This window comes from Ranitomeya imitator, chromosome 1 (genome assembly GCF_032444005.1).
Source record: "Ranitomeya imitator isolate aRanImi1 chromosome 1, aRanImi1.pri, whole genome shotgun sequence".
Lineage (NCBI taxonomy): Eukaryota > Metazoa > Chordata > Amphibia > Anura > Dendrobatidae > Ranitomeya > Ranitomeya imitator.
Window position 1 is genome coordinate 139,430,205 of NC_091282.1, and position 25,287 is coordinate 139,455,491.

Consider the following 25,287-nt stretch of genomic DNA (forward strand, 5'->3'; position numbering starts at 1 on the left):
TTTAGACATTACCAAATGCAGGTTATGAACAACACGGAGGCAAGGTCAAGCATACAATGGATAAAGTACGGTAAATGTGTTTTGTACATTAATAATGTGCAATACAGAAAAAGACTCTACAGCTTTGAATTCAACTGTACAAAACATGTGCATTTATTTTTCATTACCATTATGCCTTTTCCACATACTGTACATATGAAAAGTATAGCTAGTTAACAAAGGTTAAATCCATGTATTACAATTTTTGCATTGCTTCTCACTACAAAAGACACTGCAATCATGATGAATTAACGACCAGCAGCACAGCAAATTATGTTAATTTTTTTTGTAATAGAATTTTTTTTTAACAGTTCTGTAAAGTTTTATTGTTTTTATGGTGGGTTTTAAAATGTCTCACATACATACAAAAATTCATATACTTCATGGGCCAATTTCCATAAAGACACAGGGTCTGATTCATTATTGAATTTGTACATTATGGTTTATTTAAAATTTGAACCCTATTCCTTTAAATTGTGCCTTTTTAAAAGGGAACCTGTCCCCAGCAAAAATGCTATTAACCTGCACACATATGGTTAATCTACAAGTCAATAGCGTTACCAACCTGCCCGCTGCCTGCAAGCAGCCGAATGCTGGGGGAGAAAATTAACTTTATTGCCCTGACAGCATTCGGTATCAGTCACCGCCCTGCGTATACAGAGGGGCGGCTGTAACTGATCCTCTGGCTCTGCTTTAGGGTGTGCTTGCTAGATCAAATCCGCCGCTCTCTATACTCAGAGCAGCAACAAAAACGATTAGTTTTCTTCAAGCAGCTTTCGGCCACGTGCAGGCACGTGTTAATTTTTACTCTATTAGGAATAAGAATTTTGGAAAGGGTCATATTCTCTATTTTATCACAATTGCTTCAACATAGAATTTGAAAGTGAGTTCTCAAATGGGTATTTCAGAACAGAAATCCCCCAAAGGATAGAAGTGGGGCAAAAGTGAGTAGAATCATTTTCTTTTGAGGTCTTCTTCATACGAGGAAGAAACATACAATTTGAGCCGCAGAGACATCCGATACTCTTAAGTGGAATCTGTCAGCAGGTTTTCGCTATGTGATCTGAGGAGAGCATGGTATAAGGGTTAAGACAGTGTATTTATGGATATGGCACTCATTAAACTGTGTGCTGTTATTTCCATACAATGAATGTTTTGTCACCAGGAGTCACTGCTTGGACTACACTGGTCGGACCATGCTCCCTCTATGATGAGCAGCTCACTATCGTTATATAATGTACACAGAAAGCTGTGGTGTGGGGCGGGGTTAGCTTCCTGAGCTCTGCTTCATGCTACATCTACGAACCCTGATTGTATCACATCTGCAGCACCCAATAAAATAAGAGATACATCTATGAATTCAGGATCTCTGGCTCTACATTATGCTGCTCTTGGAGAAGGTAGAAAAAACCTGGCAACAGGATCCATTTAAGATTTGTGTTTAAAAGATTACTTCAATTTTCATTTTTTTCATTTCATAATACCATCAAGAAAGTTAAAAAAAACAAAAAATCTGCATTCTGATCGCAAACTTGCACTTACCAACCTCCACAACACTAGAACAGTTGGGATCGTTGAAGCCAGTTGTGCATTCACATGTATAGGTTTCCTCCGATAAGCCCGACAAACAGATTCCTCCATTTTCACATGGGTTGGGTTCACACACGTCCCCTATAAAAAAAAATTGAATGTTTATTTTAGTCACCACAAGGGAAAAGAAAAATCTAAAAAGTTACTTAAACTTTTTCTACCTTAGTCATACTCCGCTAGTGAGAGAATTAAAATGGACACAATCTCTAACTACTTTCCTTTTGTCTCAAACTAGAACATTTTAACACAACTAAAGTATATCAAAGAGATTTATGCTAGGTTTAATTGCGTGGACAATGGCAGTTAAACAATCCTTAATTTGCTATACATACTAGCGGACCACAACCCTATACAGACAGAATTATCGTTAATAAGATTGTTTTGTGTGTATTGAATACCAAGTTAACCATGTACCCAATGAACCAGAGTTTTGCTTGTCTGGCAGATGATTGCCAGCCTGTTTAGATGGCCTGATGGTTGTCATGAGCAATCGTTTTTAAGAACACTCATTTCTTAATTATCGGACTATCTAAAAGCAGCATTATACCTCTAGAGTTGAGTATAGCTCTGGTATTGATCTAGGTTTACTCTTCTACTAGGAGGCCTCCAAGTATATGAATGGTACCATGCGGCTGTCTGGAAAGAATTATGTGACATTGCCCCAATATTTTAAGCCTTTGACTTTGACATTCCACTCTGCATTGTGGACAATACAATAAACTAAAAATGTATATACATATTTTACATAATGCTTTTAATAATGACAACCGTTACTCCAGAAAACTCACCCAACATAATATTCCACTAAACACCAAAACATATAAAAATAAAATGTAAACAGCATAAAAAATATATAAAACACATCTAATTCCACAATCAAATTATAAACAAAGCTACAGGAAAATACATATTATATATATATATATATATATATATATATATACACTAGCTTTTGAACCCGTTCTACACTCGGGTGGCGAGCATTTATATTGGTATATGGTCTCCATCCTGGTATGTGCTGCTCCATCCTGCGTCCCCATCCTGTCATGTGCTGCACCCATCCTGCGCCCCCATTCTGTCATGTGCTGCTCCCATCCTGTGCCCCCATCCTGTCATGTGCTGCTCCATCCTGCGTCCCCATCCTGTCATGTGCTGCACCCATCCTGCGCCCCCATTCTGTCATGTGCTGCTCCCATCCTGCGCCCCCATTCTGACATGTGCTGCTCCCATCCTGCGCCCCCATTCTGACATGTGCTGCACCCATCCTGCGCCTCCATTCTGACATGTGCTGCACCCATCCTGCGCCTCCATTCTGACATGTGCTGCACCCATCCTGCGCCTCCATTCTCTCACTGGCTGCTCCCATCCTGCGTCCCCATCCTGTCATGTGCTGCTTCCATCCTGCACCCCCGTTCTATCATGTGCTGCTTCCATCCTGCACCCCTGTTCTGTCATGTGCTGCTGCCATCCTGCACCCCCGTTCTGTCATGTGCTGCTCCCATCCTGCGCCCCCGTTCTGTGATGTGCTGCTTCCATCCTGCACCCCCGTTCTGTCATGTGCTGCTGCCATCCTGCACCCCCGTTCTGTCATGTGCTGCTCCCATCCTGCGCCCCATTGTCATGTGCTGCTGCCACCCTGCGCCCCCATTCTGACATGTGCTGCTCCCATCCTGCGCCCCCGTTCTGTCATGTGCTGCTTCCATCCTGCACCCCCGTTCTGTCATGTGCTGCTGATATCCTGCAACCCCGTTATGTCATGTGCTGCCCTAGTCTGTCATGTGCTGCTCCCATCCTGCGCCCCCGTTCTGTCATCTGCTGCTGCCATCCTGCACCCCCGTTCTGTCATGTGCTGCCCTATTCTGTCATATGCTGCTCCCATCCTGCGCCCCGTTCTGTCATGTGCTGCTCCCATCCATATGCCCCATACGCTGCTCCATAAAGGTCTATGACCCCCATCAGGTGGCGTAAGTAACAAATAGCTGTGGCATGAAGTGCCACAGCCTCATGGCACAGCAATTTGTTACTTACGCTACCTGATTCTTTTCCGGCGCCATTGTCTTGCTCCTCCCGGTGCCGGAATCGGCGCCTGCGCAGTCCGCACTTTCCAGCGCCATTTTCTTGAAGACACACTGCTGTGTGTCTTCAAGAAAATGGCGCCGGTAAGCGCGGACTGCGCAGGCGCCGATTCCGGCACCGGGAGGAGCAAGACAATGGCGCCGGAAAGGAATGGCGTAAGTAACAAATTGCTGTGGCATGAAGTGCCACAGCCTCATGGCACAGCAAGTTTTTACTTATGCTATTCGTTTCGGGCGCCATTGTCTTGCTCTTCCTCGTGCCGGAATCGGCGCCTGCGCAGTCCGCGCTGTCCGGCGCCATTTTCTTGAAGACACACAGCAGGCGCAGGCGCCGATTCCGGCACCAGGAAGAGCAAGACAATGGCGCCCGAAACGAATAGCGTAAGTAAAAACTTACTATGGCGGCGGATTATTTGCATAATCAGGGCGCACATATGTAGACGGCGTCCCCGTGCTCCCGACCCCCTGCTCGCGGCGGCATTTTTTCTATAATGTAACGCTAGGAGCGTCGCGCCTGCGCAGTCTATTAAGGCTTCGGACAGAGTGACGCTCCCAGCGTTATATTATATATATATATATATATATATATATATATATATTTGCAGTGTTAGCCAGTAAATAGAAAAAATATTAAAATTTGAGTCTCCTCTGTGGCTGATACCTTTTAAAATGTATCAACCACTGAGAACTCTTACATGTATTTACTTATTTTTTCTAAAAAGCTATAAATTAATGTGTCAGGAAAATAACTAACTTTGTGTCATATCTCACTTCAATTTGCATAGATTGCTGATGTGTTCAGCAGTTGACAATGCGAAAATGAGTGTAGAGGCATCTTGTAGTGCAGACAGCACATATGTACTGGGTGCTTCACTTACAATAGCTGACAGTAAAAGACAATTGATAAAGAAAACGTTTTATCTAAGTGGTAAAAAAAATTCCAAACTTTCCTAAAAAAAAAAAAATTGCGCAATTTTCCAATACCGGTAGCATCTCTATTTTTCGTGATCTGGGGTCAGGTGAGGGCTTATTTTTTGCAATCTGAGCTGGCATTTTTAATGATACGATTTTGGTGCAGATATGTTCTTTTGATCACCCGTTATTACATTTTAATGCAATGTCGCGGCGACCAAAAAAATGTACTTCTGGCGTTTCAAATTTTTTTATCGCTACGCCATTTAGAGATCAGGTTAATCCTCTTTTTTATTGATAGATCGGGCGATTCTGAACTTGGCAATACCAAATATGTGTAGGTTTGATTTTTTTTAATTGTTTTTTTTTTTGATTGGTGTGAAAGGGGGGTGATTTAAACTTTTATATATTTTTTTATTTTTTTCATATTTTTTAAACTTTTTTTAACTTTTGCCATGCTTCAATAGCCTCTATGGGAGACTAGAAGCTGCCACAACTGGATCGGCTCAGCTACATAGCAGCGATCATCAGATTGCTGCTATATAGCTGAATTGCAGGCTTGCTATGAGTGCCGACTACATGGTGGCACTCACAGCAGGCTGGCATCAGTAACCATAGAGGTCTCTAGGACCTCTATGGTTACCATCCTGATGCATCGCCGACCTCCGATCATGTGACGGGGGTCGATGATGCGATCATCTCCGGCCGCGCGGCCGGAAGTGCCGATTAAATGCTGCTGTCAGCGTTTGACAATGGCATTTAACTGGTTAATAGCGGCGGGTGAATCGCGATTTCAAAACAGATGACATGTCCCGGCTGCGAGGTGGGCTCAGCGCCAGAGGCCATATCAAAGCAGGGGACCCGACCTCCGCAGTAATAGTATGACGGAGGTCAGGAAGGGGTTAATCAGTCAACCTCTACAACATGGGCAAGACCAAAGAGCTTTATGAGGATGTCAGGGACAAGATCATAGACCTGCACAAAGCTGGAATGGGCTACAAAATCATAAGTAAGATGCTGGGTGAGAAGGAGACAACTGTTGGTGCAATAATAAGAAAATGGAAGAAATACAAAAAGACTGTTAATTGACATCGATCTGGGGCACTATGCAAAATCTCACCTCGTGGGGTTTCCTTGATCATGAGGAAGTTAAGAGATCAGCCTAAAACTACATGGGAGAACTTGTTAATGATCTCAAGGCAGCTGGGATCACAGCCACCAAGAAAACCATTGGTAACACATTACGCCTTAAAGGTTTAAAATCCTGCAATACCCGCAAGGTCCCCCTGCTCAAGAAGGCACATAGGCAGGCCCATCTGAAGATTGCCAATAAATACCTGGATGATTCTGTGAGTGATTAGGAGAAGGTGTTGTGGTCAGATGAGACAAAAATTGAGCTCTTTGACATTAACTCAACTCGCCGTGTTTGGAGGAAGAGAAATGCTGCCTATGACCCAAAGAACACCATCCCCACTGTCAAGCATTGAGGTGGAAACATTATTTTTTTGGGTTGTTTCTCTGCTAAGGGCACAGGACTACTTCACCGCATCAATGGGAAAATGGAAGGAGCCATGTTCCGTAAAATCTTGAGTGACAACCTTCTTCCCTCCACCAAGACATTCAAAATGGGTTGTGGCTGGGTCTTTCAGCAATACAATGGCCCAAAACATACAGCCAAGGCAACAAAAGAGTGGCTCAAATAGAAGCACTTTAAGCTCATGAAGTGGCCTAGCCAGTCTCCAGACCTTAATCCCATAGAAAACTTATGGAGGGAGTTGAAGCTCCAAGTTGCCAAGCGACAGCCTCAAAATCTTAATGATTTAGAGATGATCTGCAAAGAGGAGTGGACCAAAATTCCTCCTGACATGTGTGCAAACCTCATCATCAACTGCAAGTCTGACTGCTGTGCTTGCCAACAAGGGTTTTGCATCCAAATTTTAAGTCTTGTTTGCCCGAGGGATAAAATACTTATTTCTCACTGCAAAATGCAAATAAATTTATATAATTTATACAATATGATTTTCTGGATTTTATTTTTGATATTCTATCTCTCAATGTTAAAATTAACCTACCCTTAAAATTATAGACTGTTCATGACTTTGTCAGTGGGCAAACTTACAAAATCAGCAAGGGATCAAATACTTATTACCCCAACTGTATATAGATGCAAGCTTTATTGTTTATGTTTTCTTGTTTTTTTATGTTTCTCCAGCATTACAAGTATCTCTAGGATATACCATCAATTTCTGATTGGTGGGTCAAACCACTTAGATCAACATCTAACCTAAAAACGAGGATAAACAATGTAACTCTTTCACAGATTTTCCCAGCACGGCTTTGGAATGGTCGTGGGGAGGTTGTGTTGCAGTTATTGTGCATTGTACCCATTCAGACGGAGACGTTTATTCTCAGCGAGGTAAGGCAAGCGTAGGACCTGGTATAAGAGAGATGCCGTAAAGAGGCTACCAGGTACACATAAAATTGGCCATTTTTATGCGCTAAAAGCTCTCATTTTTCATATTTCTAGTGCAGTAATGCAGTTCAAGTTTCGTGTTTTCAAGTTTGCATGTTTTGGCGCTGCAGTGTGCTGCCTTATTTACTTAACTATATACGAGTTGGCGACTCTAGGTTCAGCACCTGTTCACACTGTGTCTATGTTTGGATGTGCAGGTCAGGTTTTTGAAATGCAGTTATTGTGCAGTTATAATGTCGGAAATTGGATTTCAGACCCTTTGTTCTCAGGATCAGCTGGGTTACAAGTATTTAAGCTTTTACTAATCATAATGCCGTGACATTTTCAATAATAAGATGGAAAACAGAAATACACCTTTATTAACAAATATAAAAAGTGCTTCCTCTAACATTGTGCATGAACAGTAGAACCACAACATATGAATTTCTATACTGGCACGATATATCATACCTGCCTAGGGTCTCCTGTCATTGTAAGGACATTGTTTACCTATTTTCTCCCCCCATCTTTGCAGTTTACATACACCCCTTAAGAATCCTCAACACTGAAGAGGAAATGCATAGGGAGGGTGACAAGTTTTGGGGTACTTTTCAGACAGTGCCTCATTTGGCTACTGCCCTTGTCAGGGCAGGAGCTACGCACCAGGCACGGCAGAGTTAATTTAGAACCTACCCCTTTTATGTCTGCTTCTGCCATCTAGTTACCATTGAGGAATATATCACACCAGGATACATAGCTGAGAATGATTTTTTTTTAAATATGAGCACTGTCACTCAGCCAAACCAGATCTCCACTTTGCACTGACGAGGGGCAGTACAACGAAAACACAGTGTCTGCAAATTGAGATTCAGGTTTGGCTTTTATCCTAAGTCATGTGTGACGATGCTCGTTAAAGGGTCAACATTGACTGTTAGGATTGCTACTTCCAATAGGTGGCACTAGAGTTCTAGTCCTTTTCCTCTCTGAAGAAACAATTTGCATATTTCCCAGAGGTGAATTTCAGCTTTAAGTCTCCTCATCTCAACATGCTTAACATGTCATTCTCTGCAAGGAGAAACGATACTTCTTAGATCTCGGTCATACGCCTCCCACTCAACCAAAGCAGATCTCCACTTTGCACTTATGAGGGACAGTTCCCCGAAACACAGTGTCTGCAAATTGAGATTCAGGTTTGGCTTTTATTCTAAGTCATGTGACAAGGCTCGTTAAAGGGTCGACAATGACTGTTAGGATTGCTACTTCCAATAGGTGGCTCTAGAGTTCCAGTCCTCTTCCTTTCTGAAGAGACAATTTGCTGTTTTTTTTGAGCACTTGTAATTTATATATGTACAGTAGGGTGGTCTCTCTATTTTCCTTATTCTAGGTTGTTCTTTTAATGTTAACATTAAAAGTTATATTTTATTGTATCTACATTATCTACCTCTCCTCGCTGATAATTGACAAATCCTTCATTACCTATTACTAGAAGGCAAGGATCTGTCCAAATATTGTTTCCAAAATTTCAATGACCATGATCAACTATACACTAGAGATGAGTGACTCATAATTCGGCAGTTTGCTTGAATTTAGTAATTTTTTTTTCCATTTTCATTGGATATTGAATTTGGCTTCATTTGCTGAGTTTGTCTCTGACATCAGATGTCTACTTGTGAGATCAGATGCTTACTTGTGGGCTGAAGTCCCCAAAGTAAAATTGGCGAAAGTGGACATTAAACATCGACAGATCAAGAGGCTCTAGTGCCATGGAAGACAGGACAGAGTGAGAAGTTACGGGATAGTTGAGAAACAAAGAATTTTTTTTCTGACATTTTTTGTCCCCTACATATCAGCAAAATGATGACTGGCCACCATTTTCCTGAATTATCATGAAGTGAATCTAAAAAAAAAAAATTAACTTGGGAGAAATCAGAATTATTTGTAAAATTTTAGGCAAATTTAGTGTGACTCAACTGATTCACTCATCTTTATTGTACAGTAAAGCTAGCTAAAAACATTTCTTCATTTCTTTCCACTGCAGTTTATATATAACGTTTTCATTCTCCGGGGCCAAAACTATTCAAGTTAGCATTCTACAATAAAATAGCTAAAACTGACAAAGTACAACATACATTACTGAGCTGCCTATAAAAGTATGTGGACTGCAGCCTTTCCATCTACTATATTCCTTTTTGCCACCCTTTCTCCATGTATATCATCAGATGTATTCATACATTCAGCCTGCAGCTGAGTTTTCCCAGTCTGGTGGTGGGCTGTGAACTGAGGCGAGGATAGAATGTAAAGATACAATGAGTGCAGTGCCAAAAACCTACAGAAAAAAAGGAAATCTACTGCAGGTCATGTAAATCACACAAAAATCATGATGTTGTTAGATAAAACAAATCTACTTATATTTTACTGACAAGGAACCACATGCGTACATTTGCCAAGGAAAATGTCCTGCTTGATACTGCATTGGACATTATATGAGCAGTTTTTCTTACACGTATCCATAATTTGGTTGCTCATTTACCATGAAATTTCTCTGCTGTTTTTATTCCTACCTCTTGGAACGAGACAACGAGACAATACAACACATATGTCAAGTAAACCAGAATCCAGAAGGAAGACTTGACAACACTTCAACCAAGATGTCAACACATATCCTTAATCATTTGCATATGAGAAAAACATATGTACCATATTGAAAGGAAACTAGGGTCCAATAAGAAACCAAAGTTACGGTTAGCTACCAGTTTGTCAAAAAAGCTAACTATATCAAACTAATATAAGAATTTGCATCTTAAATGCAGAGGTATAATTACAGATGTGACCAATAATTAGAGTTACTGGAAGAAGTAGCTTTCGGATTTCTATTTAAAAAAAAAAATCAAAGATTTAGAACAATTCTGATGGCAATGCACAAAAATTTATATGGTGCTTGAGATTTCTACAACTCATGCAAAAATAGATTGCTAAAATCAAGGATATCTGCATGGAAAATAGCAATGTAACATCCTTGCTGCATATGATTTTAAAATGGACACCTATCAATCATAAAATGATTTGCAGGGTCATAAACATGGGAGAGGAGTGATATTTGGAGAGACTCAATGTTTAATCAGTGGGGGTTACAAATCCTCCTGGTCCTGCAGCCCATCCAATTCACTTGTATAGGACTGGATGGTAGTGAGCGGCAGTACCAAGCACAGGTATTGATATAGACTTTACCTATGCAAGTATGACAGCAAACCTCCACTGATCGTAATCATAGTGAAAAACCTGTGCAAATGTTTCGTTTCAAAAACTGACACTTTGCACTGATGCGGGGCAGTACTCCAAAACACAGTGTATTGAGATTCTGGTTTAACTGTTATCCTAAGTCATGTGGCAAGGCTCGTTAAAGGGTTGATATTGACTTTTAGGATTGCTACTTCCAATAGGTGGTGCTAGACTTCAAGTCTTCTTTGTTTCTGGAAAGAAATTTGCATATGTAATTTCTATGAGGAGCATTGCAAAGCTTAAAATTCTCCTCACCTTGGCATGTCATGCTTGACATGTCACTCTCTGCAAAGAGAAATGATACCCATTGGATCCCAGTCAGATGGCTCCTACCCATCCAAACAAGATCTCACACTTTGCAGTGTTGAGGGGCAGTACCTTAAAACCAAGTGTCTGCAAATTGAGATTTTATCCCAAGTCATGTGGCAATTCTCGTTATAGGGTTGATACTAACTTTTAGGATTGCTACTTCCAATAGGTGGCACTAAAGTTCTAGTCCTCTTCCTCTCCGAAGAAACGATATGCATATTTAAGAATAGACATTGAAACACTTGTAATATTGGCAGTAAGTCTCAGCATCTTACGTTTATTTGGCCATCCAAATATCATCATTACGTTTTTCTAAATAGATAAAATAATGTGCATGAATGTAATTTTTATTTTAGGCTTCAAGCATTTAGAGCTCAAAAAAATGTAATAACAAACAAAATCCACAATACCAATTCTCACAATATATAATGATTTTATTGATACACATAGTATTAAAAACAATTTAAAAATTGGAGATGCAAGCTAACCATACAGGTGATGGAAAAAAGCAAACACTGGACATGAGAAAAATTTAATGTATAACCTAACTATGACAATAGTATAATGCGTCCTGAAGTAATCATACAACCAATCTGAAAAAGGATATAAATAAGATCAATGCAGAAATAAAGTGCATATTGCAAGAAGGTTGAATTAAGTAAAAGGATGCAAGGTATGAGAAGAAAATGGTCATGCACAATAAAGGATGAATCAATCTATTAGCATAATGCTATACTGATTATATCAGTTTTTATCTGAAGGCAAGGAGAAGGTGCACTCATTCTGAGGAAGATTGAACATCGAAACGCGCGTCAAGGGGTGCGCTGGATGTGACCACTTTCAGGGTATCTATACTGGCTCCTGGTGTTAGGTGTTGAATTCCTGCCGCTGCACGGGGGAATCTTGAACCATGTCCACTGCGGTCTCCCATTCTCCTCCAGCCGCAGTGGAACCTGCTCAGCAGAGATGTCGATCCCAGCGTCTGGCTCAAGCTGATACTGTATGCTTGGGTACTGCTAGCTTTCCAGGCTCTGCCTTTGTAGCCAGCACTGTTCAGGGGCGAGCGGGCATTTCAGGGACTAAGTCCTGCTTTTCCCACACTGAGCATGCCCATGGGGCAACCTCCCATTGGAGGTCAGGAGTCACATGCTCACATCCTGTTGCGGCTCCTATTGGACCATCAGGAAGGTCCTGGAGCGCTACTGCTATAAAAGGTTTGCATGGCCGCTCGGCTATGCGCTAGTGTAAACCTTGACAATGTGTGTGTGTAGATGAATGACTGTAGATGGATGAAAGCTCCTTAATCATTCCCATTCCTCGTGTTGTTGACTGCTCGCGAATGGTGGAAGCTATCTAGTGCCCAACAGTGCTATCTGCACACTAAGCACACGTTGCAGTGCCTGTCTCTACGGCACCATGTGCCATCAGTGCGCTCTCCTGACAACTGTCAGTATATGGTAGTAATTCCCGTTTTGCCTGTGCATCTGACTCGGGGCATCCTCAGGTGCGGGCTCAAAAGGCACCGAGGGTCAGAGCCAGTTCAATCACCAGATTAGTGGGGGTGATTCTTAGGGATCCCACTAGTGTCTTGCAGCTGCATCTTGTGACTGCTAACAGGGTGCAGCATCTGTGAAACAACAGAGCTTGCTACCATTTCACACGGGGTGAAGTCTAACCCTCATGTGAGCTAAGTGTCCATCCGCCATTACAGAGCAGCAGGTGCCATCTCTGCACGGTGGACCCCGGGCTGCGAACGCACCTCCTATCAATCTCTTTATTATTTGGTGCGTTCTGCTAGCCCTAACACCTGGTATCTACATTATTTATTGCCATCACTGTATTTAGCTATCTTGAGTTATGGTGGTCACAATACTTATTCTGTTTCCCTTTGAAGGCTAAACATTTTAATGACCTCACTATATTATGTTTTTTTGATACTCCTTGCCTTCAGATGAAAACTAATATAATATAGTTACTGAATACACCTATAGACACAGTATAAAATATACTAGTTACATATAGTGGTTGCATGTAACTGTTAAAGAAATCTTGTCATCACGATTTTGTAGTGTGAAATAAAGATAATGATGGAATGGCGCTATAATACAGAAAACATTGATACCTTTGGAGAGAAATCCACTTTGTGGCTCTCCTTTAATCATCATTTAACATTTTCTGCCATTTGATGTTGGTGCAAAGTGGCTGAACTGTGCACTGGGTCTTCTCCTTACTGTTTTTGATTCCCTGGCCCTTCCGCCTGTCTCCAGTCTATGTCTCCAGTCTAAGTAAGAAAGGTCACTGCTGAGATTTCAAAGAGAAGAGACAGGTCATTCATAGACCGGAGGCAGGCGGAGTGGCCGGGGAGTCACAGACAGAGAATTGTAGATCCGCTGCACAGTCGAGTCCTTGTGCACCGAAATCTAACTAGCAGAAAACTTAAATTGTTGATTAAACAAGAACCACAAAGTTAATTTCTGCACAAAATGTATAATTATAATCAATATTTCATTGCCAATACAGTCATGGCTTTACTTTACAACATTGTGCTGACAGGTTCTCCTGAAAAGTTGCTGAACACTTTTATGATCAGGAATTGTTTTCCTAACAATTCTTGACAAAGGTTTATCATGCTCCAACATATCCATTATAGTCAATTTTTCGCCAAAGAACCTTTCTGCTTTTGCCAATCCTACTACATTGCCACTTATAGTCATTTGGATACTATTCCCTGCCACAAACTTCGCTGCCTAGACATATTACTGGTGGAGGTGGACCAGTCAACTTGTCTTTACTTTGCACCAGCCTGTTCTTTCTTTGCACCTCCTAACCACAAGGCTATTACTTTTTTCAGATTTAAGAATTGCACATCGTCACAAACTTACAACACTCATTGCAGGAGGAGTAAGATTACTGGACCACATTTTGGCAATCACAGTCCAATGTTTAGTCATTGATAGGAAAGCTTATGGCTTAAAACAGGAACAATATAAATGTAACATAATACACAACTGTGGCCAGCTGCCTTGGATAGCCTTAGGTGGAAATACAGTACGTTGTATGTATATTTCAGACAAAAAAAGAAAAAGTCACAAAATGGGCAGATGTACTGTAAATGTGGAGGAGACCTGTGACCTTCTGGATTCTATGAGTATTACACCGGTTTCTGTAAGTCATAAAGATAGAGTAATTGCACCTTTCACTGGAGGTAATAAATCTACCTACATGCCCCCAGTAGCCCCAGGCAATCTTGTAGACGTTTTTCAATCGCAGGTTTTAAAAGACATGGAGGCTTTAATATATGAAAAGCCCATAGAAAACCTTCCTATTAAAGGAAAAACAAGCTTTAGGTGAAATACAGGGCTGGTCTGATGTGGTTGTCCGCAGTGCGGATAAAGGTGGCAACGTGGTGCTGCTTACAAGAGAATACTACAAAACAGAGGCATTGAGACAGTTGTCAGATGATACAACATATTTGAAGCTTAAGGGGGACCCTACGGTAAAATGTAAAAATCTTTTGCGTTCTTTGCTAAGAAATTTTGTGGATAAAAAGGTGTTTTCTTGTAAACAGGCTGAAAAGCTATTACCGGACTTTCCGAGACGCTCACATTGGTATCACATACCGAAATTACACAAATCAGTGGAAGCCCCCCTGGCCGTCCCATAGTGTCAGGGGTTGGTTCTTTAACTGAGCCTATCTCCTCTTACATTGACTGGCTGCTGCGCCCCCTGCTATTGGATGTCCCTTCATTTATTAAAGACATGGGAGACTTTTTGAATGTGATTAAGGATTTTGAATGGCAGGAGTCATATGCTTTGACTTCGATCGATGTCGAAAGTATTTATACACGTATTCCACAAAAGTTGGGGGTGGACACGATTAGAAGCATTTGGGAGAATACTCCCACTAGTCATGACACTGTGGAGTTCATTTGTGATGGACTCTCGTTCATTTTAGAACACAATGCTTTTTCTTTTGATGGCCAGTGGTACCTGCAGACAGTGGGTACCGCTATGGGTACCCCCGTTGCATGTACCCTGGCAAACCTTTTTCTTGCGAGGTTTGAGGAGGAATATATTTATTCCAACAAAAACCCATTTCTTTGACATATCAAGCTATATGCTAGGTATGTCGATGACATGTTCATGGTGTGGGATGGGCACCAGGATGCCTTCACGGAGTTCGTGAGGTACCTGGGGACATCCAATACCATGAACATGGGGTTTACCTCGCAATTTGGAGGTACCAACTTGGTCTTTTTGGATGTCCAGTTACACATTAAGGATGGGGGGATCTCCACCAGAGTACATCGTAAACCCTCGGCATGTAACATAGTAACATAGTAACATAGTTAGTAAGGCCGAAAAAAGACATTTGTCCATCCAGTTCAGCCTATATTCCATCATAATAAATACCCAGATCTACGTCCTTCTACAGAACCTAATAATTGTATGATACAATATTGTTCTGCTCCAGGAAGACATCCAGGCCTCTCTTGAACCCCTCGACTGAGTTCGCCATCACCACCTCCTCAGGCAAGCAATTCCAGATTCTCACTGCCCTAACAGTAAAGAATCCTCTTCTATGTTGGTGGAAAAACCTTCTCTCCTCCAGACGCAAAGAATGCCCCCTTGTGCCCGTCACCTTCCTTGGTATAAACAGATCCTCAGCGAGATATTTGTATTGTCCCCTTATATACTTATACATGGTTATTAGATCGCCCCTCAGTCGTCTTTTTTCTAGACTAAATAATCCTAATTTCGCTAATCTATCTGGGTATTGTAGTTCTCCCATCCCCTTTATTAATTTTGTTGCCCTCCTTTGTACTCTCTCTAGTTCCATTATATCCTTCCTGAGCACCGGTGCCCAAAACTGGACACAGTACTCCATGTGCGGTCTAACTAGGGATTTGTACAGAGGCAGTATAATGCTCTCATCATGTGTATCCAGACCTCTTTTAATGCACCCCATGATCCTGTTTGCCTTGGCAGCTGCTGCCTGGCACTGGCTGCTCCAGGTAAGTTTATCATTAACTAGGATCCCCAAGTCCTTCTCCCTGTCAGATTTACCCAGTGGTTTCCCGTTCAGTGTGTAATGGTGATATTGATTCCCTCTTCCCATGTGTATAACCTTACATTTATCATTGTTAAACCTCATCTGCCACCTTTCAGCCCAAGTTTCCAACTTATCCAGATCCATCTGTAGCAGAATACTATCTTCTCTTGTATTAACTGCTTTACATAGTTTTGTATCATCTGCAAATATCGATATTTTACTGTGTAAACCTTCTACCAGATCATTAATGAATATGTTGAAGAGAACAGGTCCCAATACTGACCCTTGCGGTACCCCACTGGTCACAGCGACCCAGTTAGAGACTATACCATTTATAACCACCCTCTGCTTTCTATCACTAAGCCAGTTACTAACCCATTTACACACATTTTCCCCCAGGCCAAGCATTCTCATTTTGTGTACCAACCTCTTGTGCGGCACGGTATCAAATGCTTTGGAAAAATCGAGATATACCACGTCCAATGACTCACCGTGGTCCAGTCTATAGCTTACCTCTTCATAAAAACTGATTAGATTGGTTTGACAGGAGCGATTTCTCATAAACCCATGCTGATATGGAGTTAAACAGTTATTCTCATTGAGATAATCCAGAATAACATCCCTCAGAAACCCTTCAAATATTTTACCAACAATAGAGGTTAGACTTACTGGCCTATAATTTCCAGGTTCACTTTTAGAGCCCTTTTTGAATATTGGCACCACATTTGCTATGCGCCAGTCCTGCGGAACAGACCCTGTCGCTATAGAGTCACTAAAAATAAGAAATAATGGTTTATCTATTACATTACTTAGTTCTCTTAGTACTCGTGGGTGTATGCCATCCGGACCCGGAGATTTATCTATTTTAATCTTATTTAGCTGGTTTCGCACCTCTTCTTGGGTTAGATTGGTGACCCTTAATATAGGGTTTTCATTGTTTCTTGGGATTTCACCTAGCATTTCATTTTCCACCGTGAATACCGTGGAGAAGAAGGTGTTTAATATGTTAGCTTTTTCCTCGTCATCTACAACCATTCTTTCCTCACTATTTTTTAAGGGGCCTACATTTTCAGTTTTTATTCTTTTACTATTGATATAGTTGAAGAACAGTTTGGGATTAGTTTTACTCTCCTTAGCAATGTGCTTCTCTGTTTCCTTTTTGGCAGCTTTAATTAGTTTTTTAGATAAAGTATTTTTCTCCCTATAGTTTTTTAGAGCTTCAATGGTGCCATCCTGCTTTAGTAGTGCAAATGCTTTCTTTTTACTGTTAATTGCCTGTCTTACTTCTTTGTTTAGCCACATTGGGTTTTTCCTATTTCTAGTCCTTTTATTCCCACAAGGTATAAACCGCTTACACTGCCTATTTAGGATGTTCTTAAACATTTCCCATTTATTATCTGTATTCTTATTTCTGAGGATATTGTCCCAGTCTACCAGATTAAGGGCATCTCTAAGCTGGCCAAACTTTGCCTTCCTAAAGTTCAGTGTTTTTGTGACTCCCTGACAAGTCCCCCTAGTGAAAGACAGGTGAAACTGTACAATATTGTGGTCGCTATTTCCTAGATGCCCGACCACCTGCAGATTTGTTATTCTGTCAGGTCTATTAGATAGTATTAGGTCTAAAAGTGCTGCTCCTCTGGTTGCATTCTGCACCAATTGTGAAAGATAATTTTTCTTGGTTATTAGCAGAAACCTGTTGCCTTTATGGGTTTCACAGGTTTCTGTTTCCCAGTTAATATCCGGGTAGTTAAAGTCCCCCATAACCAGGACCTCATTATGGGTTGCAGCTTCATCTATCTGCTTTAGAAGTAGACTTTCCATGCTTTCTGTTATATTTGGGGGTTTGTAACAGACCCCAATGAGAATTTTGTTACCATTTTTCCCTCCATGAATTTCAACCCATATGGACTCGACATCCTCATTCCCTTCGCTAATATCCTCCCTTAAAGTGGACTTTAGACAAGACTTTACATAGAGACAAACCCCTCCTCCTCTCCGATTTTTACGATCCTTTCTAAACAGACTGTAACCCTGTAAGTTAACTGCCCAGTCATAGCTTTCATCTAACCATGTCTCGGTTATTCCCACTATGTCAAAGTTACCTGTAGATATTTCTGCTTCTAGTTCTTCCATCTTGTTTGTCAGGCTTCTGGCGTTTGCGAGCATGCAGTTTAGAGGATTTTGTTTTGTTCCAATCTCCTCACTGTGGATTGTTTTAGAAATGTTCTTACCTCCCTTCTGAGTATGTTTTCCTGGGTCGTCTTTGTTCGAGGCTAATGTTTTTCTTCCCGTCCCCTCTTCTTCTAGTTTAACGCCCTCCTGATGAGTGTAGCGAGTCTTCTGGCGAATGTGTGTTTCCCAGGTTTGTTGAGGTGTAGTCCGTCTCTGGCGAGGAGTCCATCATACCAGTAATTCACACCGTGGTCCAGGAATCCAAATCCTTGTTGTCTGCACCATCGTCTTAGCCAGTTGTTTGCATCAAGGATCCTGTTCCATCTCCTGGTGCCATGCCCGTCTACTGGAAGGATAGAAGAAAAAACTACCTGTGCATCCAGTTCCTTTACTTTCTTCCCCAACTCTTCAAAGTCCTTGCAGATTGTCGGTAGGTCCTTCCTTGCCGTGTCATTGGTGCCAACATGTATCAGAAGAAATGGGTGGACGTCCTTGGAGCTGAAGAGCTTTGGTATCCTATCGGTCACATCCTTGATCATCGCACCTGGAAGGCAGCATACTTCTCTTGCAGTTATGTCCGGTCTGCAGATGGCTGCTTCTGTGCCTCTCAGTAGTGAGTCTCCCACCACCACCACTCTTCGTTGCTTCTTGGCTGTACTTTTTGCTGTCACTTGTTGCTGTGTGCCCTTTTCTTTTTTGCTTGCTGGTATTGCTTCATTCTTAGGTGTGCCATCTTCATCCTCTACAAAGATTTGATATCGGTTCTTCAGTTGTGTGGTTGGTGATTTCTCCATGGTCTTCTTGCTTCTTTTGGTCACATGCTTCCACTCATCTGCTTTTGGAGGTTCTCTGACACTTTTTTCACCTTCTGTGACCAGTAGAGATGCTTCTGTTCTGTCTAAAAAGTCTTCATTCTCTTTGATGAGTTTCAAAGTTGCTATTCTTTCTTCCAGACCCCGCACCTTTTCTTCTAAAAGGGCCACTAGTCTACACTTCTGACAGGTGAAATTGGATTCTTCTTCTGGTCGATCTGTGAACATGTAGCACATGCTGCAGCTCACCATGTAGGTTGTCACATCTGCCATGTTGCTCCTAGATCCTGCTGACTTGCTGTGTGTTTTCCTTCTTGTGTAATCTACTCAGCCAAGCTCTCTTGCAATAATGTCCTACAGGCAAAAATTCGCACGCCGTAAGGCGCGCGGTTTGGTGATGCTTTCGAAGCAGCTGGTCCCGGCTGTACCCAACGATCTTCTAGCTTAGGGAGACTTCGCTTCTCCCAGAAGGCACCTGGAATATGCAAATTAGCCTCCTGAAGCTTAAATCCTTGGTTTGGTGATGCTTTCGAAGCAGCTGGTCCCGGCTGTACCCAACGATCTTCTAGCTTAGGGAGACTTCGCTTCTCCCAGAAGGCACCTGGAATATGCAAATTAGCCTCCTGAAGCTTAAATCCTTGGTTTGGTGATGCTTTCGAAGCAGCTGGTCCCGGCTGTACCCAACAATCTTCTAGCTTAGGGAGACTTCGCTTCTCCCAGAAGGCACCTGGAATATGCAAATTAGCCTCCTGAAGCTTGAATCCTTGGTTTTAATTCTTTATTACATTATAATTGTACATTATAATTGTACATTACATTATAATTGTAATTCTTTATTACATTATAACAGTGCTCATCCGCCATACATGAAGGGATCTCTGCCCTATAGTCAACTTCTCAGGGTTAAGAGAATCAATAGTGATCCTGCAGGTTTTGCGCAGCAGTCAGTCGATTTGATTGGAAGATTTAAGAAACGTGGGTACCCCCCGTCTATTTTAAAAACTGCCTACGATAAAGCAGCAGCCACGGATGTTTCCACCACCTCTAAAAAATGACAAAAAGAAGAAAAAAAGTTTGTCTTTAGTTTTAAATTTGGCCCTCTTGACAACCACATCAGAACTGTCATACGTAAAAATTGGTGTATTTTACGACAAGATACTGACCTTAAAGAAATAATAGATAGGGGACCTCTCTTCGCTAGCCGTCGCAGTAGAAACATTAGAGACAGCATAGTCCGCAACCGCTTTGTTACTACCAAAAATAATTGGCTCACGTACAGTATCCCTAAAGGCAACTTCACATGTGGGGGTTGCAATTTCTGCAAGTACCATCATACAGGTAATAGAATTAGAGTAGGTCATATTCAGCATACTGTACGGGACTTTATTTCTTGCAGGACTACCCATGTCGTCTACGTTCTTTTTTGTCCGTGCAGACGCTTCTATATTGGCAAAACATTTCGCCCGCTATTTGTTCGGATTAGGGAGCATTTTTATTCCATTAGAACAGGGAAAGGAGCTCCGAGGTTAATAGACCATCTACACACTTACCATGCAGGAGATACCCAAGTACTGAGATTTGCGGGTTTGGAGCGGGTTTCGTTGCCTGAGGGGGGTGGGGATTTGTGCCGCCTCCTGCTGCGCAGGGAAGCCAGATGGATCCTGCGCGCAGACGCAGCAGGACCATCTGGTTTGAATGACAAAGTCGACATGTCGGTTTTCTTATAAAAGTGTCTCAATCTTTGTTTCTAAAAGCTATATTCGGTTTATTTGTAGTTCTCAGCATGTGCTATTTTATCATTGTTGTTTTTAACATCATTTTGTTTTAAATGTAACACTGTTTATGTTTGGAGTCCAGGGGGAGGAGTCTGGGATCCGGATGGGTCTATAAAACTCCTTCCTGTTCCACTCAGCGTTAGGACCCGTTGAAGTGCCGTAGAGCATGAAACGATCGTTGTCCGTGGCTGACTCTATCCCTCCCTGCTATCCGTTTGTTTATGTGTCCTAATAAAGTGATATTCACAGCAACAGGGTAAATGTGCGCCTACTTTTTCTGTTTTGTACTGTAAATGTGCACAGAGCCCAGACTAAATGTGAACACAACCCTTGGCGAATATTCTAAAAATATTGTTTTTATTGTATGTATATGCCTAGATTACCATTACAAACTGAGCCTGCAGGAATCTGTGGAATGATGTAAAGAATTCTACATCAAGAATGAAAATTTTAAATGTAAATTGTCCGTGTTTCGACTGAGAAGGTAGACATGAAACTAAATGATAATGTATGAAATATGCTTAAAATGTAACAATATTCAGCCCAATGTTATCTGAATGCCTTCTGCCAAAGCGGAGAGACATTTTCCCCTTTAATACAAGGATAAATATTCAACTCTCTGTAAACAGCAGCTAATAATGAGGCGGAAAACGTTAATTCTAGAAGTAAAACATAAAACTTTCTCAATGTAATAACAACAAGTCTAAAGCTTGCATCTTATATTAATGCAGATTCAATTTTCCACTTCATTTCCCCCCTAGGTAAGCTGAATCAGCATATTCTGTAAGACAGAGCCCCGGAAAGGCCTCAAGCAACACTTAAGAGAAAGCAAATCATGGAAAACAGATACAGTATGAAGGTTAAAAAAATCCATAGCAAGTAACAGTCCCTGTAGCCTTTATGTTAGCATTGCCCTTTTCACGGTTTTCAAAAGTCAGCCATGAAGCTGAAGTTACAGGGCTGAATCTGGTCATGACAACTGCATGCTAGGAAATGTCTGATCTCATCATTTTCTGGTGATGAACTGATTGTTTAGTGTTCGTGTTACTACTAGTCTTCTAAAGAGAGAGTAAATAGTCATCGGCTGTAAATTATTTTTTTCTGGAAAATTACATGGAACCCAGAATTGACATAAAGTATAACATTTGGAAAGTTACCGTGTTTCTCCGAAAATAAGACATGGTCTTATTTTTTTTTGCTCCGAAAGATGGGGGTTTATCTTCGGGGAATGTCTTATTTTAAAAAATAAACATACAGTCAAAAATAATGTTGTCATGACTAGGGTTGAGCGACTTTTCTTTTTATAGGATCGGGTCGGGTTTCACGAAACCCGACTTTTTCAAAAGTCGGGTCGAGTGAAATCGGCCGATCCTATGGAAAAGTCGGGGTCGGGGACGGCCGAAACATGAAACCCAATGCAGTGCATTGGGTTTCTAATGGTTCCCAGGGTCTGAAGGAGAGGAAACTCTCCTTCAGGCCCTCGGATCCATATTTAAGTGTAAAATAAAGAATCAAAATAAAAAATATTCATATACTTACCCTCGGACGCGCCCTGGTTCTCACCGGCAGCCTTCCTTCCTAAGAATGAGCGCCTGAAGGACCTTCGATGACGTCGCGGCTTGTGATTGGTCGCGTGAGCGGTCACATGGGCATCACGCGACCAATCACAAGCCGCGATGTCATCTAAGGTCCTTCAGGCGCTGATTCTTAGGAAGGAAGTCTGCGGGTTAGAACCAGGGCGCGTCCAAGGGTGAGTATATACCTATTAGGAATATACTCACCCTCAGACGTGCCCTCGGACGCTTCCTTCCTAAGAATTAGCGCCTGAAGGACCTTAGATGACGTCGCGGCTTGTGATTGGTCGCGTGACCGCCCATGTGACCGCTCACGCAACCAATCACAAGCCGCGACGTCATCGAAGGCCCTTCAGGTGCTCATTCTTAGGAAGGAAGGCTGCCGGTGAGAACCAGGGCGCGTCTGAGGGTGAGCATATCAATATTTTTTTATTTTTATTCTTTATTTTATACTTAAATATGAATTCCGATACTGATTCCCGACATCTTAAACATATCGGAACTCGGTATCGGAATTCCGATTCCAGGTCAGAAGATCGCCGACCTCATGGCCGACCCCACACAGGGGTTGGGTCGGGTTTCATGAAACCCAACTTTGCCAAAAGTCGGTGACTTCTGAATCTGGCCGACCCATTTCGCTCAACCCTAGTCATGACACATACACTTCACATACACATGTAAATATAAGCACACTGCATGTAGGATACATTCAAGCCTGTCTCCTCTGCAGTTCTTCTAGACTCCTGAGTTGAAGGACCTTGATGACATGAGGGTCCTTACGCAGACTTAACCTTAGAATAGAAAAGCTGGGGGACCCTAAGAGAGTGGGGCCCTGAGAAATTTACAAGCTTGCTCCTCTTTACTCCTAACACTGGCCCTGCATACCAGCCGCTCTCCTCTATAGTTCCTTTTCACGCCTGCAGTTAAAAGACTTTTGGTGACATCATGGTCACAATGCCGGGATGTCACCAAAGATCCTTACACAGTTTTAACTTCAGAATAGAAATGCTGGGGTTACATAAGAGAGTGGGGGTCCTGGGCAATTGACCATTTTGCACCCCCTGCCTCCTTCTGAATGACATTCTTGACTAACTATGGCTTATTTTTGGAGGACTTATATTTCAATCTTTGTGACCTCCTGAAGAAGTCAGAGAACTTTGAAACGTATTGAGAATAAACCTCTCTGTTACCTTCAACACCACATATTGGAATTATTTGTGGACACATCACCAGCAATGCAGGATATCCACATTTCCAATTTCCTCAAAGAAAAATGGATTGTTATTAAATGGCTAAATTAAATAATACAATTTATTGTAATGGCAAAAACAAAGATGATAGCAAGAGACCTGGCGGTGTAGCGGTGCAGGTGGGTCTATGTTACATATACGGTGGCGATGCTCATTGGCTTGTGGGTTATGGAATTACATTTTCTCACTGTACAATAGTCTCACTTGGTGGCAGAGTTATACTCTGCCCCCAAATAGACCGACTTTCTAATACTCCGGATTCAATCTCAAAGGCAAAGAAAAATATCTTTAGGTACTTTGAAACAGCTGTCAATCATTCCACGTCACTGGAAATCCACAAAAACTCTCACTTTGGTGGAATGGGTGGAAGAGGTTAACAAGATATTGAAAATGGAAAACATGATTGCACATGATACCAATCACCTTGAAGTTTTCATTGCCAATGGTCATGTTAAATATTATTCAGTGAGGGGGATAAGCTGGAAATCTGGTTGTCAGAAACTAAAACTTAAAATAGAATATTGTGGTAAATGCGGTTTCCTCTGAAGTGCTGGTTTCAATAAGTTGTGTTTTCTTTTGTTCCACCCCACCACCGCCTTCTTATTTCCACTATTTTTCTTTACGCCCTCCTTTCGTCTTCACATTCCTCTAGCACATACATAATTATTTGGCTTATGTAAGAGCTTAAATTAACACCTCATCAAGCTGATTATACATATATGCTAAATAGCTTTTGAACCCGTTCGATGTCCCGGTGGCAAGCATTTTTATGCTACATTTGTACAGTGTGTTCAATAAAATAGGCCCAGATATCGTGGCATGCGCACACGCCACTTTCTTGAAGTAATGTACTACAACGTCAACATAGCAGTGCACACGCGCCAGCCATAGGGATAATGGTGAAGGCTTTTGCATGTGCACAGCTATGCTGATGTTGTTGTAGAATTCTTCTATAAAATGGTGCCAGAGTCATTGTGCGCACATCCCCAATATCCAGTGCCATTTTGTTGAAGACACTTTGCGAATTCGCACACATAGTATCTTTAATAAAATGGTGCCGTAATGCTTTTTGAGAGCCCACTGACTCTGATGCTTAGCGCATGCGCTGACTCCGGTGCCACAGTGTGCAGGCGCCGTCCATCCCGGATTCGGACAGAAGGATGCATCCACCGTCATATGTAAGATGTTTAACGATAAATTAATATTAACAACTGTCAACATTTCCATTGTTATTATTGAACATAATTGAAATGTTTTGTTTTCATTTCAATGTTGCTAAATCCCAATAAAATATTGAAAGTAAAGGTAAAAAGATATGTACAATATATACTTTACAAGATATCAAAAGATATCATCAATGGCTTCATACAAAAAATATTAAAAACCTGGTATGCTCAGCCTCAATCTGTTGGAGCACCTCCATACAATACCTGCTGGACAATGGAGTAGTCTTCCAATGATACCATTTTATTTTGACTGAACTTCTGTTTGTCTAGAGCAAACTTTTATACCCCCTCCTGGCTCCCCTGATGCCTCCGAGCAGAAAGCTAAGATGAGACTATAGCTTTCTAAAATCAATAAGCAACTGTCTGTGTAGTGCACATGTCCTAAAGTACCTGGCAGTGCCTGTTATCATCTATCGTCTAAAAAAAAAAGCTAAATCAAAGTTGAAACTAAGAATATCAAAGTAGTAGAATCATATTAAACTATAAGAATAACCCTTTGTAATATGAAATGCCTCATTGCATTTATTGGAGACGCCTCAAGTAATTAAGATGTGCATAAGTAGTCATAGTAAAACCAACATTTAAGACCATGACCTGACTCGTTTCCAATCATTGCATCTAAGAACATCAATCCTCATAGGAAGAATAACAAATAATTGTACAATCTCAGCACACGTAATGAATGTAATGAATTTATGTAAATGTACACAGAATTATGCTCACAACTGACGGATGGCACAGCCAGCAAATGCACTTACATGAAACTTAG

The 25,287-nt window shown here is 41.5% G+C and overlaps 1 protein-coding gene across 1 annotated transcript in view; it reads right to left on the minus strand.

The window, feature by feature from the left end:
* The window catches only part of EDIL3 (EGF like repeats and discoidin domains 3), a 1,157,741-nt gene that overhangs the window by 866,649 nt on the left and 265,805 nt on the right, over window positions 1-25,287 (minus strand). The window contains exon 2 of the mRNA XM_069751317.1: window positions 1,582-1,710. Within this exon, the coding sequence (XP_069607418.1) occupies window positions 1,582-1,710 (129 nt within the window). The remainder of the gene's footprint in view (window positions 1-1,581; window positions 1,711-25,287) is intronic.